The sequence below is a fragment of the Oncorhynchus tshawytscha genome, linkage group LG16 (assembly GCF_018296145.1).
Source record: "Oncorhynchus tshawytscha isolate Ot180627B linkage group LG16, Otsh_v2.0, whole genome shotgun sequence".
Classification (NCBI taxonomy): domain Eukaryota; kingdom Metazoa; phylum Chordata; class Actinopteri; order Salmoniformes; family Salmonidae; genus Oncorhynchus; species Oncorhynchus tshawytscha.
This window is the reverse complement of record NC_056444.1, coordinates 33,179,611-33,197,237: the sequence shown is the minus strand read 5'-3', so window position 1 is coordinate 33,197,237 and position 17,627 is coordinate 33,179,611. Positions and strand designations below refer to the sequence as shown.

General features: G+C 43.9%; 1 protein-coding gene across 1 annotated transcript in view; it reads left to right on the top strand.

The window, feature by feature from the left end:
* The window catches only part of LOC112215602 (zinc finger E-box-binding homeobox 1), a 67,789-nt gene extending 59,163 nt beyond the window's left edge, over nt 1-8,626 (top strand). Inside the window, exons 8-9 of the mRNA XM_024374762.2 lie at nt 4,590-4,770; nt 5,565-8,626. Coding sequence (XP_024230530.1) covers nt 4,590-4,770; nt 5,565-6,526 — 1,143 coding nt within the window. The 3' untranslated portion in view covers nt 6,527-8,626. The remainder of the gene's footprint in view (nt 1-4,589; nt 4,771-5,564) is intronic.
* The last annotated feature ends 9,001 nt before the right edge of the window (nt 8,627-17,627 follow it).

The following is a 17,627-nucleotide window of genomic DNA, read 5'->3' as shown; positions in this document are numbered from 1 at the left end:
TCAAGTCAGTTGCAAGAAAAGCATCTGCCGTGTCTGTATGACTACACATAGATAGAAGGGTTCCAAAGGGTTTCGTCGGCTGTCCCCATAGGAGAACCCTTTTTGATTCCAGGTAGAATCTTTTTGGTTCCAGGTAGAACTCTTTTGGGTTCCATGAAGAACCCTCTGTGTATAGGGTTCTACATGGAACTCAAAACGGGTTCTACCTAGAATCAAAAAGAGTTCTCCAAAGGGTTCTCCAATGGGGACAGCCGATGAACCCTTTTAGGTTCTAGATAGCACCTTTTTGTTTTCTAAGAGTGCACTATGGGAATTTGTTTCGCCAGTTAGAGAGAAAACTACACGAAAACAGTCTATTGGTATTGCAGGTGCAATACTGAGCATCATGTTTTCTTGCTGTTTGTTCCTCTCTGACTGACTTGGCTCATGTTTAGTGAGGGAGGAGGTGCTGGAAGAATAGGAAGTTCTCCGTATAATCATTCCTCCTATATCTCACTCTACCTGTTTCATCTTTGTGGAGTGAAATGGCAAGGCCTAGGAAAGATCCCACCCTCAACACTTCAGCGTCTATAGCCCCTTTAGTGCTTCAGTTCTCTTGGATCTGGCCCACTGCAATTTAGCCATACTGAGAAGGTTAAGCTCCACCTATTGAGCTGGAGATATGGGAACTCTCCTCAGTCTCAGCTGAGTGAGTCTCTCTCCTGTAGATCTGGGTGGAGGCGGTGGTATTTTGGCACCGCTGTCTTTGCCTCCTGTGATGAGCTGTTTGGTTTCAGCGCTGGGGGGAGGAGGGTTAAAGGTGGACCGGAGTACTCAAGGGAGGAGTTCTAGCGCTCCTCTCTTTCCTCGCTCTTGGGTGAAAGACAGAGAGAGAGGTGGAATAAAATTAAATTGGGTTTCGAGCTATAGTATACTGCCAACACATTTATTGCGGCTCATGATATGTGAATGTTCAAAATGTGACATAAGTTAAAGTATTAGTGTCATACTGTTTAAAAAATGTCTAACATGCAGCTATACAACAGAGGAAAAATCCTGGATGCGTTATATACCGAAAGTGCCATTATGAATTCTGCCAAAAAACTCTCATGCAGTAGTATTAGAAGTAAGAGCCAGGCCACTTAATGATCCATAAGGATGGATAGAAGAGCCATCACTCCCCGAGCACTGAGCTGCTGCTGTCACCGAGCCAGAAGACATGAGGCAGCACTTACTGTAGAGACCTATTGATCGGTAGGGATCTGTTTAAAGGCCTCTGCCTCCTGTCTCAACCATTGATTTTTGTTGTTGTTGTATTATGCTTTCCTGTTAAGTGGACTGGCATAGAGCATGCCTTGTTAAAAGCCCTCGCTGTACGTATAGGTATTATATATCAGTTCCTTAACGACGCTGATGCTACCGTGCTGTACTTCCTCTCTCTCAGTGTCTCAGTGTTGAATACTCAGTTGTAGTATGCGTCCGGAAGGGCACCTTGTTCTCGATATTAGGGTTCTGACGATACCTGACGAGTTTGGTCTGCTTCGTGTTGTCATTGTTGCCATGGAAAAATGATTATGACACTGGTACCATCCCGGCTCTACCTTTTGTGGTGCACTACTTTTGACCAGAGGTCACTATGGGCCATGGTCAAAAGGAGTGCACTATAAAGGAAACCGGGTGCCATTTGGGACACACCCATATGCAACCTACACCCAGGAAGGGATGGGCGCAGTAAAGGGTGTTTCTGAGTTTTTTTTTACTCACCATTGATGAGTCATGATGATGGGGATGACTGGTTTTCAGGGTCAACACCAAGGTGGGATGATTTCATCGTGATGGGCTGAAGTGTTACTAGCTGTTTGGTTCTGATGAGGTTATGGTACCTTGAGAGCTATAGAAAGAAGGTGGTATTAGTCAGCCTACAGCATCACTTCATGACATGCCGTAGCGCTCACGTCTGTAGCCATGAAGTGCTTTGAAAGGCTGCTCATGGCTCACATCAACACCGTTATCCCAGAAACCTTAGACTCACTCCCAATTTGCATACCGCCCCAACAGTTCCACACATGACGCAATCTCTATTGCACTCCGCACTGCCCTTTCCCACCTGGATAAAAGGAACACCTATGTGAGAATGCTATTCATTGACTACAGCTCAGCCTTCACCACCACAGTGCCCTCAAAACTCATCAATAAGCTAAGGACCCTGGGACTAAACACCTCCCTCTGCAACTGGATCCTGGACTTTCTGACGGGCCGCCCCCAGGTGGTAAGGGTAGGCAACAACACATCCGCCACGCTGATCCTCAACACAAGGGCCCCTCAGAGGTGCGTGCTCAGCCCCCTCCTGTACTCCCTGTTCACTCATGACTGCATGGCCAGGCACGACTCCAAAACCATCATTAAGTTTGCTGATGACACAACAGTGGTAGGCCTGATCACCGACAACGACGAGACAGCCTACAGGGAAGAGGTAAGAGACCTGGGCGTGTGGTGCCAGGACAACAACCTCTCCCTCGACGTGATCAAGACAAAGGAGATGATTGTGGACTACAGGACGGGGCTGCAGTGGAGCCGGTTGAGAGCTTCAAGTTCCTTGGACACGACAAACATTATTCTTCCTCAGGAGACTAAAAAGATTTGGCATGACTCCTCAGGTCCTCAAAAGGTTCTACAGCTGCACCATCACTGCCTGGTATGGCAACTGCTCGGACTCCGAGCGCAAGGCACTACAGAGGGTAGTGCGAACGGCCCAGTACATCACTGGTGCCAAGCTCCCTGCCATCCAGGACCTCTATACCAGGCGGTGTCAGGGGAAGGCCCTAAAAATTGTCAAGGACTCCAGCCACCATAGTCATAGACTGTTCTCTCTGCTACCGCAAGTCATGCGGTATCGGAGCGCCAAGTCTAGGTCCAATAGGCTTCTAAACAGCTTCTACCCCCAAGCCATAAGACTCCTGAACACCATCAAATGACTACCCAGACTATTTGCATTGCCCCCCCTTTTAAACCACTGCTACTCTCTGTTGTTATCATCTATGCATAGTCACTTTAATAACTCTACCCACATGTACATATTGCCTCAACTAACCGGTGCCCCCGCACATTGACTCTGTACCAGTACCCCCCCTGTATATAGTCTCGCTATTGTTATTTTACTGCTGCTCTTTAAATACTTGTTACTTTTATTTGTTATTCTTATCCGTATTTAAAAACATATATTTTTTTTTACTGCATTGTTGGTAAGGGTCTCGTAAGTAAGCATTTCACTGTAAGGTCTACTACACCTGTTGTATTCAGCATTTCACTGTAAGGTCTACTACACCTGTTGTATTCAGCATTTCACTGTAAGGTCTACTACACCTGTTGTATTCAGCATTTCACTGTAAGGTCTACTACACCTGTTGTATTCAGCTATGTTGTATTCAGCATCACTGTAAGGTCTACTACACCTGTTGTATTCAGCATTTCACTGTAAGGTCTACTACACCTGTTGTATTCATTTCAGCTATTTCAGCATTTCACTGTAAGGTCTACTACACCTGTTGTATTCAGCATTTCACTGTAAGGTCTACTACACCTGTTGTATTCAGCATTTCACTGTAAGGTCTACTACACCTGTTGTATTCAGCATTTCACTGTAAGGTCTACTACACCTGTTGTATTCAGCATTTCACTGTAAGGTCTACTACACCTGTTGTATTCAGCATTTCACTGTCTACTACACCTGTTGTATTCAGCATTTCACTGTAAGGTCTACTACACCTGTTGTATTCAGCATTTCACTGTAAGGTCTACTACACCTGTTGTATTCAGCATTTCACTGTAATGTCTACTACACCTGTTGTATTCAGCATTTCACTGTAAGGTCTATTACACCTGTTGTATTCAGCATTTCACTGTAATGTCTACTACACCTGTTGTATTCAGCATTTCACTGTAAGGTCTACTACACCTGTTGTATTCAGCATTTCACTGTAAGGTCTACTACACCTGTTGTATTCAGCATTTCACTGTAAGGTCTACTACACCTGTTGTATTCAGCATTTCACTGTAAGGTCTACTACACCTGTTGTATTCAGCATTTCACTGTAAGGTCTACTACACCTGTTGTATTCAGCATTTCACTGTAAGGTCTACTACACCTGTTGTATTCAGCATTTCTCTGTAAGGTCTACTACACCTGTTGTATTCGGCGCATGTGACTAATAAGATTTGATTTGATTTGTTTTCCTTGAGAAACAGAATGACAAACCAAAAAAACACCTCCACCAAATCACTTCCATCTCTAAATTGCCTGTATTATTGTTTTGCACATATCGTTAACCGTTATAATCCGAGAATGACACTTCTCCTGGCCTCTCTATAACTGTATTACTGTACTAATACACCTGCATGTTTAGGGTTTTAGGCTGGGTTTCTGTACAGCACTTTGAGATATCAGCTGATGTACGAAGGGCTATATAAATACATTTGATTTGATTTGATACTACTGTTACAATTCAAAACTTAAAAACAGTAAACATTATATTACATATATCCACACATATTAGATGTGACGTCATACATTGTAAATGAGATGTTCTCATGTATTGATATTTGTTGTTCAGGAGGAGCGTCAGGACACCAGCTCAGAGGGCGTGTCCACCATGGAAGAGCTGAACGACTCAGACTCCGCCCCTTCCAGGAAGAAAATGAGGAAAACGGAGAGTGGGATGTACGCCTGCGACCTGTGTGACAAGATCTTCCAGAAGAGCAGTTCTCTGCTCCGACATAAATACGAACACACAGGTACATCAGGGACGAGGTCGACCTGGGTCATGTTCTTTAGGGTGCAACATGCAGCGAATCGCTTTGCAACTGAACAATAAAAGGCTCACATAGTACCTCCCCATTTTCAACAGTTTTCTTCCATTTCATACCTGCTGAACATTAGCCTCACTGCACCTCCCCAGAGAGACCTCAGGAAAACATGAGGCGAAGTGAAACTGAATGGGGAAATTTCAGAAATCACACACTGACTGCAATGTTGTTATACCAGTGTATATTGCAGAAGGGCGGTGGACACCACCATCCCAGCAGCTATTACCCAATAAACACACACACGCACTCCACCAGAACTCCCCCTGCCAACCACATTAACCTTCCGGTATAAAATGTTGAAGGGATGTTGCATCAGAGCTCTGTTAGTAATTTTCAATGAGAACATGGGTAGTGTTGTGGCCAAGCACAGGTCAACCCACTCTGAGGCGTTCTGTCTTTATGACTTTGATACCCGCTTTTCCATCCAAATTCACGTTGTCCTGTTTTTTTGTTGCATTGTTTGCCATATTTACCATGGATACGTGATGATAAATAACATGGGTTTCACCGACTTTTGGCGCAATAATCAAAACCATTTCACAAGCACAACAGTCTGGGGAATTACAACAGTTTGACCTGTATTTTTCCAAGGAGGGTGCAACCCCTGTTACAAGCCCGGTGTTACTCTGTGATTTCACTCAACAATAGTCCTGAGCCTGAATGTTTTATCACTCTGTTTCAGATACATTTTTATTGGCTGTTTATTTTCTCCCCTGCTACAGGCAAGCGACCCCACGAGTGCGGTATCTGCAGGAAGGCCTTCAAACACAAGCACCACTTGATAGAACACATGCGTCTCCACTCTGGGGAGAAACCCTACCAGTGTGACAAGTGTGGCAAGCGCTTCTCTCACTCGGGCTCCTACTCCCAGCACATGAACCACCGCTACTCCTATTGCAAGAAAGAGGCGCTGGAAGGAAGTCAAGGAGGTATAGGGGAGGAGGTGCTGGAGGAGGAGATGGAGAGCCCTGTGGGGTTGGCCCTGGGCCTCGGAGGGGAGCAGCAGGAGCAGTCAGACAGCAGGCCCACCTCCTCCCACCTGGACTCTGACGAGCGAGGGAGCAGCACCAGGGAGGACGAGGAGGAGAGCGAGGAGGAGGGGGAGGAGGAGGACATGGAGACAGCGGCAGGGGAGGAGGTGGAGGGGGATCCGGACAGAGTTCTGGATATGGATGATATACAGGTGGTGCGGATAGGAGACGAGGGAGGGGACGAGGAGGAAGAGGCGGAGGGGGAGAAGGAAGAAGACACTGGTCGAGAGGAGGGAGAGAGTGAGGAAGAGCAGGGAGTGGAGAGAGTAGTGGTCGGGGGTGAAGGGGAGGAAGGAGAAGAAGAAGAGGAGGGGGTAGTGGGGGTTGAAGTAAAGGAGGAGCAGGAGGAAGAGGAGGTTACAGGGGAAAAAGCAGACACAAGGCAAGAGGAGGTACAGGAGAACAGGGAGAAAGAGGAGGAACATGGAGGTGAGAAGGAACAGGTTGAGGAGCAGGTGGAGGAGGAGCTGTCTGAGAAGGAAGAGACAATGGACACAGAGAAAGTATTGACCTCGGAGGACAAGGAAGAGTCAGGGTCGAGGGCGGCGGAGGAAAGTGAGGTCATGAAAGAGAATGAAGGTGAAACAAACAGGAACACTGTTTCAGAAGACAAGAACCAGACACCGACAGGAGAGAAAGGAGATCCGAATTAAAACAGGGAGGAACCAGACCCGTGCTTCTTCCTTAATGAAATGGAAGGATCCTTTTTCCCCATGACATTGGGGGAAAGGATAGAGAGCTAAAGTTTGGATTGCTCTGACGGACGCTGCATTTCAGTTCACTACTGTGTATGAATCCAGGTGTGCCTGAAAAAATACTAGTGGCTTTTTCCACAGAAGGAGAAACATTTTCAGTGTTAGAAAATGTATTTGTAAAAAACTAAAACACAAAGTTTAACAACAAAAAATGCATTATACGGACTTTGGAAGCTAGAGCCGACACGTTTTAGATAATGTTTTATTACTAAATCAACCTTGGGTCATTTCTTTTTATCAGTGTTACTAATTTTATCCCTCATATTTTAACCTTTAAAAACCTGTACAGTTAGGAGAGATTTCTATATCTTTTTATTGCCAATGAACAAAACAAAAAAAATCAGTATTTTATTAAGTTGGAGGAAAAAAAGATCCTGTGCACTACAAGTGGCTTGGTTTACTTATGGCACTAACAGTGGTGCTGTCTACCCTTCAGTGTTATGGCACTAGACTTACAGTATACATCATCAGCATGTTAGCTGGTGATGTTAGCATACCTTTTGTTGTCCATGGATTGTGAGCCTTAAAGAAGAAAACGATTGTGAGATGAGTTCATCCATGATGATATTCCAGTAGTTGATTACCTTATAGATGAAAGAAGACGACAAGGGGAGTATCGAAGGAGTCTGCATTGACACATTGCTCTAAAATGTTCTGTTCGTTCGTTTGTTCATTTCATCAATCTGTTGTCATCAGTGTTACATGTACAGAATCAGATCAAGCAGAATAAGAAAGAAGAACAATCGTGAGATCATTTGCCTCCTGAATCCTATTCCCACTCCCAGCCTTATGCAAAACAAGAAGACATGATGCGGATCAAAAGTGCCATTGAATACTGCTGTTTTTCCTTAGCAGCTGTTGTCAGGTTGTGTCGAGGCCCAGATTTGATAGCAGCTCAAACATGTCAACTCTTTCAGCTGATATCCTGTTGATTTTGGCTCACTACCACTAGTCCTGATGTTGTAGATTATAGCGTTACCATGAACTATAATTTAGACATGAATTACATATTTGAGATTAAAAAAAAGATCTGCCTCTTTTATAATCAGAGCAATCAAATACTAAAAGGACAATGCACATGTTTTAACGGAACGATGAAACATGATTTTGAAATATTTCCTGCCTTGAAATGTATAATTCCCCCCCAGTCCAGTTCCAGTGCACTTGTTTAACACCTTGTGAAACGCTCGCGCTCTCTTCAGGTAACAAAAGTAGGCAATTATGATCCCATAATGGTTATTCAGACAATATTTCTTACCTGTCAGTATTATTTTGTTGTTTTGTTGTTGGATTGTTTTGTATGTTCATGTTCAAATATGTGTACTGTATGTTTTCAGAAAAGGCAGTATTTTTCCCATTCCCAATGATATGGGTTATCTGTTTAGTTCTAGAAACATTTTATATTTATGTGTTATTTTTTTTTATTTTATATTTCTTTATGGTTATTTATTACACAATGTAGTGTACAATACTGTAGTTTGTATTAATACAATAATATATTTTAGTATGAAAATCATTTCAAATGTAAGCTGACTACAACAAAGGTGGGAACAAAAAAACAAAAAAAACTCTGGCATTTTGAAGTATGTTTTAGAACGCAAATACATCTAAAGTTGTCAACACAACCCACAAGCCTGAAATTGGAATTGGTTCCCTTTCTAAATCCATTCATTCTCATGTTAGTTTTGACCTTTTGCCCCACTTTAATATGAAGCTACTGAAACTTTTTGAGAACTAACTGTATGTCTAATAGCATGAGTGTGCTGTTGTATTGAAGGATGACCCTTAACCATGAACCTGTCCTTTTTGCCAAGCCAAAATAATATTGACATTTTGTTGTGTTTTATTTGTGCCAATTTGTTACTTTGTATGTATACTATGTCAAGGCCACAACCTCTTTTATATGTACTTGTTTTAATCCATGATCATTTTTATAGTGATAGTTTTTGTTTGTTTTTTCTATGACTCCCCATCTCACAATAAAATACATCAACTACATCCCTCTGGTTTGATCATCTGTTTGTTCATGTATTTGCTTGCGTAATAAAGCTTTAGGCCAGTACTATATCCGATCGTGCTTGGAGGCAATGCGGCTGTTTAAAGTTCGCGGAGATCGGATTTCAGGTAAACACTGCAGATGTCGGCTCAATTGGAAATTACCTTTAAATGTCAAATGCACTATAGTGCGGTTTCGGATTGAATCCAGCCCTTAGGGACATATGCAGAATTGACCGTGAATGCAGTCTCCACAAACGGGGGAACAACGCCTTTACATTTCAATCGAGCACTATAACGCGGATCTTCCTCAATACTTCTTGCGATACGGGTTGAATCCAGCTCCTAATAAAACTCGGCGCCTGGAGAGATCAGTACACCCTGCTGATTCCCTTCTGGGGTGTATTCAGTGAGATGAAACATTCCGACCGTTGCAAGCAGATAGAAACGTAATGAATAGAGCTAACATGATCCCCCTATTTACCTGACATGTATGTTCTAAACAATACATTTCTATCTGAACGTTGTGTTACGATGTGTGACATTACACCCTGCTGAACAGAGCCCATACCAGCCCAACCCAAGGTCATTTATATTGATCCCGATCAGGTTTCCTTCAGGGAGAGGGAGGGTCCACCCTTAACATGAATTAGTAATGGTATGGACCCAAAATCTATAGTCCGACGAGGAGCTGAACATGATACAATACTCTAACATGTCTGTTACTGTTACTCATCTCTACCTCGGGACTGGAGAAGGGATACTTTCTGAAAGGATTTTGGTGATTTGGTCCATGTCTAGATCCTTTACATCTTTCTCTATGGTAAAAATTGAGAGCAGGTGTGGGTGTGTTTGTGTGGGAGGGGATTCAACAATTCGCCAAGCCTCTCTTTGTCTAGGTTGGTTGATAGTGGGTATGATGAATGTGGAAAAGAGAATGTGTGTGTGTGTGTCAGAGAAAGTAATCTGTCATATTTGGCAGTGTTGATTGTGTTGAGTAGGTGGGGGAGGGAGGTGGAAGGAGAGATAATGTCTAATAGTACCACACCACCATAACATTATATACTAACCCTCACGATTTCACATGTGAAATTTTCACGTTCTGTGAAAAAAGAATCGACTCGAAATTCCGCACAAAATAAATATTTGAAACCATGTTTTTGGATTTGATGACTTTTCAAATGAAGTTTCACCTGGATTTTCACATGATCGCCTAACCTTTTACAAGTGGATTCTAATTTTCACACACGATTTCACAGATGATGCCTTGCAAACAAAAATGAGTCGTTAGGACACACATGCAAACAGTGTGTTTTCAGCTTACATATATTTTTTGGTAATTTTACCCCTTTTTCATGACATACAATTGGTAGCCATAGTTTTGTCCCATCGCTGCATCTCCCATAAGGACTCAGGAGAGGGCCGAGAGAGCCACGTGTCCTCCGAAATAGGACCCTGCCACTGCACCAATGTGTCAAAGGAAACACCGTACAACTGGCGACCGAAGTCAGCGTGCAGACTCCCGGCCCGCCTCAGGAGTCACTAGAGAGCGATGCGACAAGGAAATCCCGGCCGGCCAAACTCTCCCCTATCCCGGACGACGCTGGGCCAATTGTGCAAAGCCTCATGGCTCTCCTAGACACAGCTGGCTGTGACACAGCCCGGGATCGAATCCAGGTCTGTACTAACACCTCAAGCCCTGCGATACAGTGCCTTAGGCTGCTGCACCACTCAGTAGGCTATTTTTGACACACATTAACATACATGATTACATTGTGTATGTTTACTTATACAGTAATTATTATTCAACGTGTCCTCACCCAGTTAAATCATTGGCATGTGATACAAAACAAGACAACTTGTCACGTTCTGACCTTAGTTCTTTTGTTATGTCTTTGTTTTAGTATGGTCAGGGCGTGAGTTGGGGTGGGTATTCTATGTTCCTTTTTCTATGTTGTGGTTATGTGTTTGGCCTGGTATGGTTCTCAATCAGAGGCAGGTGTCGTTCGTTGTCTCTGATTGAGAATCATACTTACTCATTTTTCCGTGTCAGTGTTTGTTCCACACGGGACTGTTTCGTTCGTTTCGTTTATTCACGTTGTTATTTTGTATTTTAGTGTTCAGGCAAATAAACATCATGAACACTTACCATGCTGCGCATTGGTCCGATATTTCCTACTCCTCCTCAGACGAGGAGGACGACGATCGTTACAGAATCACCCACCAACCAAGGACCAAGCAGCGTGGTATCGGGCAGCAGCGATTGGACGGAGATGGACCCTGGGCACAGGCTGGGGAATATCGCCGCCCCAGGGAAGAGCTGGAGGTAGCCAAATCAGAGTGGCGGCATTTTGAGGAGTTTTGTGCAGGCTCGGTTCTCGAGACCTCCAGTGCGCCTCCACGGTCCGGTCCATCCGGTGCCTCCACCAGGCACCAGGCCTCCGGTGGCAGCCCCACGCACCAGGCTGTCTCTCCGTCTCCTTCCTCCAGGTGCTCCCGCCTGTCCAGTGCTGCCAGAGTCTTCCTCCTGTTCAGCGCTGCCAGTCTTCCTCCTGTCCTGAGCTGCCAGAGCCCCCTTTCTGTCAGGAGCTGCCGGAGCCGCCCGTCTGTCCTGAGCTGCCAGAGCCGCCCGTCTGTCCTGAGCTGCGAGAGCCGCCCGTCTGTCCTGAGCTGCCAGAGCCGCCCGTCTGTCCTGAGCTGCCAGAGCCGCCCGTCTGTCCTGAGCTGCCAGAGCCGCCCGTCTGTCCTGAGCTGCCAGAGCCGCCCGTCTGTCCTGAGCTGCCAGAGCCGCCCGTCTGTCCTGAGCTGCCAGAGCCGCCCGTCTGTCCTGAGCTGCCAGAGCCGCCCGTCTGTCCTGAGCTGCCAGAGCCGCCCGTCTGTCCTGAGCTGCCAGAGCCGCCCGTCTGTCCTGAGCTGCCAGAGCTACCTGTCTGTCCTGAGCTGCCAGAGCCGCCCGTCTGTCCTGAGCTGCCAGAGCCGCCCGTCAGCAGGAGCTGCCAGAGCCGCCCGTCAGTCAGGAGCTGCCAGAGCCGCCGTTAGTCAGGAGCTGCCAGAGCCGCCGTCAGTCAGGAGCTGCCAGAGCCGCCCGTTAGTCAGGAGCTGCCAGAGTCGCCGTCAGTCAGGAGCTGCCAGAGCCGCCCGTCAGGAGCTGCGCCCCGTCAGTCAGGAGCTGCCAGAGTCGCCCGTCAGTCAGGAGCTGCCAGAGCCGCCCGTCAGTCAGGAGCTGCCAGTGTTATCACGTGAAATTCATAGGTTTTTTTCTGTAAGGGAACATATTATCACATCAAACTGCCTTCAGTAATTTAGACCATTTTGAATCAGTTTTACAATTTTGATGTCAATAGCAAACATAAAATGTAAGCCAGTAAAATCACAAGGTATCAGATCAGGTTGTGCCAGGCCATTACATAAAAGGATTTCAGTCATATCTGAGTCTTACCAAGCTCAGGTATTGCCATAGGTCCAGTTCTGCTGGGCTCAAAGACAATTTCATTTAAGAGCTATGTCTGCATCCCAAATGGCCCCCTATCCCCTACATAGATCCCTAAACACGTAGTGCACTATACAATGAATAGGGTGCCATTTGGGACCCAGCCCTTAACTGCTAAGAGGATATGGTGTGCTAAGGGCAGTAATGGAGCAAAAGCCTGATGAACTATCATAGCTGCTGAGTTTCTGACTTGGAGCCAAACCCAGGCTGAGTGTCTGACTTGGAGCCAAACCCAGACTGAGTCTCTGACATGGAGCCAAACCCAAGGTCCAGGGTCCCAGGGGAAATTTAAAGAGAAGCCAAAAGGAGAGAAAAAATGGTGCCCAGGAAATAGCACAAAAAAATTATGTCCATTTACTCAACCACTACATACCGGAATGTACGGTATACAATGCCATGTGTGTGAGTGTGTGTGTGTGTGTGCGTGAGTTTAATCATAGTAAGTGCCACTGCTATAAGACGGACAGATTGTTGATAGAAAATGAACATTTAAACTGTTGAAAAGGAATCAGCACAGTCAGACTACTATCTCACTGGCTTGAACTAAAGGTTGTATCCACTCCCTTCTCTACAGTGTGGTCTGTCAATAGAGGGCATTTACATGTGTAATAAATTATAATGTACATTTACATGTGTAATAAATTATAATGTACATTTACATGTGTAATAAATTATAATGTACATTTACATGTGTAATAAATTATAATGTACATTTACATGTGTAATAAATTATAATGTACATTTACATGTGTAATAAATTATAATGTACATTTACATGTGTAATAAATTATAATGTACATTTACATGTGTAATAAATTATAATGTACATTTACATGTGTAATAAATTATAATGTACATTTACATGTACAGGGCCTTCAGAAAGTATTCACACTCCTTGATTTGTTCCACATTTTGTTGTGTTAAATAGTGGGATTCAAATGGATTTAATTGTCTTTGTTTTTTTGTCAATGATCTACACAAAATACTCTGTAATTTCAAAGTGTGGGGAAATTGTAACATTTGTAAAAAATAAAAAGTCACTAAGAGCTTTTCCACACCTGGATTGTACAACATTTCCCATTATTATTTTCATTCTTCAAGCTCTGTCAAATTGCTTGTTGACCATTGCTTGAATACCATTTTCAGGTCTTGCCATAGATGTTCAAGAAGACTTAAGTCAAAACTGTAACCCGGCCACTCAGGAACATTAACTGTCTTCTTGGTAAGCAACTCTAGTGTTTATTTTGCCTAGTGTTTTAGGTTATTGTCCTGCTGAAAGGTGAATGAATCTCTGTGTCTGGTGTAAAGCAGACTGAACCAGGTTTTCATCTAGGATTTTGCCCAAGCTTAGCCCCAATCCATTTATTTTTTATCCTAAAAATCTCCCCAGCACCCATAACATAATTCAGCCACCACTATGCTTGAAAATATGGAGAGTGGTACTCAGTAATGTGTTGAATTGGATTTGCCCCAAACATAATACTTTGTATTTAGGACAAAATGTTTTAGTGCCTTGTTGCAAACAGGATTCATGTTTTAGAATATTTTTATTCTGTGCAGGCTTCCTTCTTTTCACTCTGTCAATTGGGTTATTATTGTGGAGTAACTATAATGTTGTTGATCCATCTTCAGTTTTCTCCATTTACAGCCAATAAACTCTGTAACTGCTTTAAAATCACCATTAGCCTCATGGTGAAATCCCTAAGCAGTTTCCTTCCTCTCCAGCAACTAAGTTAGGAAGGGCGCCTGTATCTTTGTAGTGACTGGGTGTACTGATACGCCATTCAAAGTGTAATTAATAACTTTAACATGCTCAAAGGGATATTCAATGTCTGCTTTTTACATTTTTACCCATATACCAATAGGTGCCCTTCTTTGCGAACCATTGGAAAACATCCCTGGTCTTTGTGGTTGAATCTGTGTTTGAAATTCATTGTTCGACTGAGGGGAGTAGAGATGAGGTTCAATAGTCATTCAAAAATCATGTTAAACACTATTATTACACAGAGTCCATGCCACTTATTATGTGACTTGTTAAGTGAATTTGTATTCCTGAACTTAATTAGACTTGTCAGGCGGTGGGTAACTGGTGCAGTGAATCAGGCGCAGGAGAGCAGAGATGAATGTACAAGGTATTTAATTCCACGACAGCACCAGTATACAGACAATACTCTAAGTGAGGAGAAATACCGGTCACTCGAAAATAATGGGTATACATACATAACCCGGCAAACATACAGTGGGGTAAAAAAGTATTTAGTCAGCCACCAATTGTGCAAGTTCTCCCACTTAAAAAGATGAGAGAGGCCTGTAATTTTCATCATAGGTACACTTCAACTATGACAGACAAAATTAGGAAAAAAATCCAGAAAATCACATTGTAGGATTTTTAATGAATTTATTTGCAAATTATGGTGGAAAATAAGTATTTGGTCACCTACAAACAAGCAAGATTTCTGGCTCTCACAGACCTGTAACTTCTTCTTTAAGAGGCTCCTCTGTCCTCCACTCGTTACCTGTATTAATGGCACCTGTTTGAACTTGTTCAGTATAAAAGATGAGGGCGATTGACATAAAAGATAATATGTTCTCTCTCTCTCTATATATATAGATGTAGAACAATCCATTGTTATTATGACTTTGTATCTGTTAGATGGTGTACAGTATACTGTCCGTACACGTGTCCTTGTTGTAAGTGGTGCTCCCAGGAATCTGATATCACACACACACACCATTATAGAGTTTGATAAGATCTGGTGAAATCTAGCGAAATGTAATTTATGCAGGGTTGTAGAAGGCTTTCTGCCCATGCTTGCCATTGCTCAGAGGCAATATTCCTTTTATTATAGACCACATTCCTTTATCTCTGCTACTTGCTAGCTAAGACATTTAAACAGCTACTGCCTCTCTTGCTCACCCGCTCTTTGGTAGTATGTATGAGAAGAAGAGAAATTCAGTAATTGTATGTTTCTCTGTCTGTTTGGTGAGTGCCTGTAGTTTGCCAACCCGCCTGTATAGAATAATTTATAAAAGCCTTTATTGCACTTGAGAGGACTTTGGCTTGCGCCTATGCAAAAGTCACTGGCAATAGACCACGGTGCACATGCATAGGATAATGCACACCCAATACATGGGAACTCCAGGAGTAGCATACAGACCAGACTGTCCTCCATACTCCGGGTCTGATTAATGATGCAGTGAGTTTGGAGTGCTGTACAGTGACACAACACATCCTCTCTGCTCAGCTCGCACCGTCACTCTACTCATCATTACACTTACACTCTTCAAACGTGCTCCATCCATTTCGGGGCTCCAAACCAGAACTGGCATTTCACCACTTCCCCTGCAGTTACTTTTAAACTGTTAGATAAACATTACAATTAACCACAACCACCCTGCAACCCTGACTGACCTAGTGGTGTGGGGCCTCCAGAGTCCATCCACCCCACCCAGCTCTCCTCTCTCTACAGTGTGTGTGTGTGTGCCTGTTTGTATGTGTCTGTCTGGCTCCAGGTGTGTGTCTGCTAGGACTAGGACAACACAGCAGAGCGCTCAATCATGACTGGAATAACAAGGCACTGCAGCTCCGTAGAATTCAATTAAATGTTCTGCCCCTTTAATGGGTTTACCACCCACCCACCCACCCACCCACACACACACACACACACACACACACACACACACACACGGATTGCATCTGTCCTTTACTTGACATCACTTATTCTTCATAACACCATCCTCTGTTTAACCTATTGTGTTTTTCACCTCCAACCCCCTCCTCTTCCCTCTCCTCCTTCTCTCCCTCCTTCCCCATCTCCTTCTTCCCTCTACACCCTTCCCCCTCCATCTCCTCTCCCTCCCTTCCTCCTCCCCTCTCTCCTCCCCTCCTCCTCCCTCTCCTCCTCAGGGATGCTAAGACCTTAGCATGTCATCTCTGTCCCTCCCAGCTTATTGGTGTGCTGTAGGTCAGGGGATAATACCATAAAAGGGCATGGCATGACAGCTATGTTCACTCCCACAATACCTCACTAACCCTCCTGTCCTCTGTTCAAATTGGATCCTATTCACTATAAAGTGCACTTCTTTTGACCAGGGTCCATAGGGCTCTGGTCAAAGGAAATGCAATATATGGAATAGGGTGCGATTTGAGACAAAGCCTGATAACCTTGTTGACAACCGCCTGGTTATGTACTCACTGGGCCAATAGGCCTGGAATGACACCAGATAATTGTCCTATTTTAACAGGGTCTGATAAGGCACAGCAGTGAGAACCAATCTGTAAGGTAGTATAGCCCTATCCCTAGCCCTAAACCTAGATTCATGTCCACATCCCGGTTCAACCCTAGCCATAGCCTCAACCCTAACCCTTACCCTTTGACCCCCTGTAGAATAAGCTCTTTGTAGTCATGTATGACAGCATCAGACCCTTTAATGCAATGGTACTCATTGCACGGCCCAAACCCTTAATTTGCGGCTCGCGGCGATTTTCTGATTTTCCATTCTTAATATTTAATAATGATACAATTTCAATTCAATGTGTTTAATAATGCAGGCCTGGGTCACTTCATTGAATATATATATTATTCCCTGGATGGCAGATAGATGGCAGCATAGTGCAGCTGATGAACAGAAAGGCTGAAATAAAACGTTTTGCCGAAATAGAACGCAACTGCTCAGCTACAGTGACCGACACATCTCAGTTTGCTACTAGCTAATTTTGCAGACTGGTAGACTGGTAGATGTATTGTTAAAAAGAAACCTAAATCTATTGACAATGAAAATGAGGGGGAAGAGCTGGAGAACAACGTGACAGCTATGAACGAACAACCACCGGAGAACCAGGAAAATCAGGAAGATGGAGGCGGGGAAATGCTGCTAGCTAACGTAGCTGACATGGCTAAGAGAAGTATACGGTAGATTCAAGAAGAACACAGAAAGTTCCAAGAGAAATGGACAGACAAGTATTTTTTTATACTGCATGATTGGACTAGCCCCATTTGTCTTATTTGTCAGAAGGCAGTCAATTGTTTTAATCGAGCCAATTTAGAGCGACATTTCCAGTCACGCCATCCCCAATTTGACGAAACATATCCGCACAAAGCTACCTCAGAAATAAGTAAATAGCGCAACTCAATGGACAGCGTAAAGGACAACAACAAATGATGGACAGATCTATCACTATTGCAGAGAAAACGACAGAGGCAACATATGTGATTGCTTGGATCCTCGAGAGAAACAGATGCGGAGATTGTAAAATAAGTTTTTTTTGGCCTCAGCTGAAATATTGTATGCTGATTTCTCAAACAAGGAAGCTATTTTAAAGCAAATTAAGGGACTGCAACTCTCAGACTCGAGCATAACAAGACACATAGAAGACATCGACGAGGACACCGGTAAGCAATTCCTTACTGATATTCAGTGGGGAGAACAAGTATTTGATACACTGCCAATTTTGCAGGTTTTCCTACGTACAAAGCATGTAGAGAGAGGTCTGTAATTTTTTATCATAGGTAC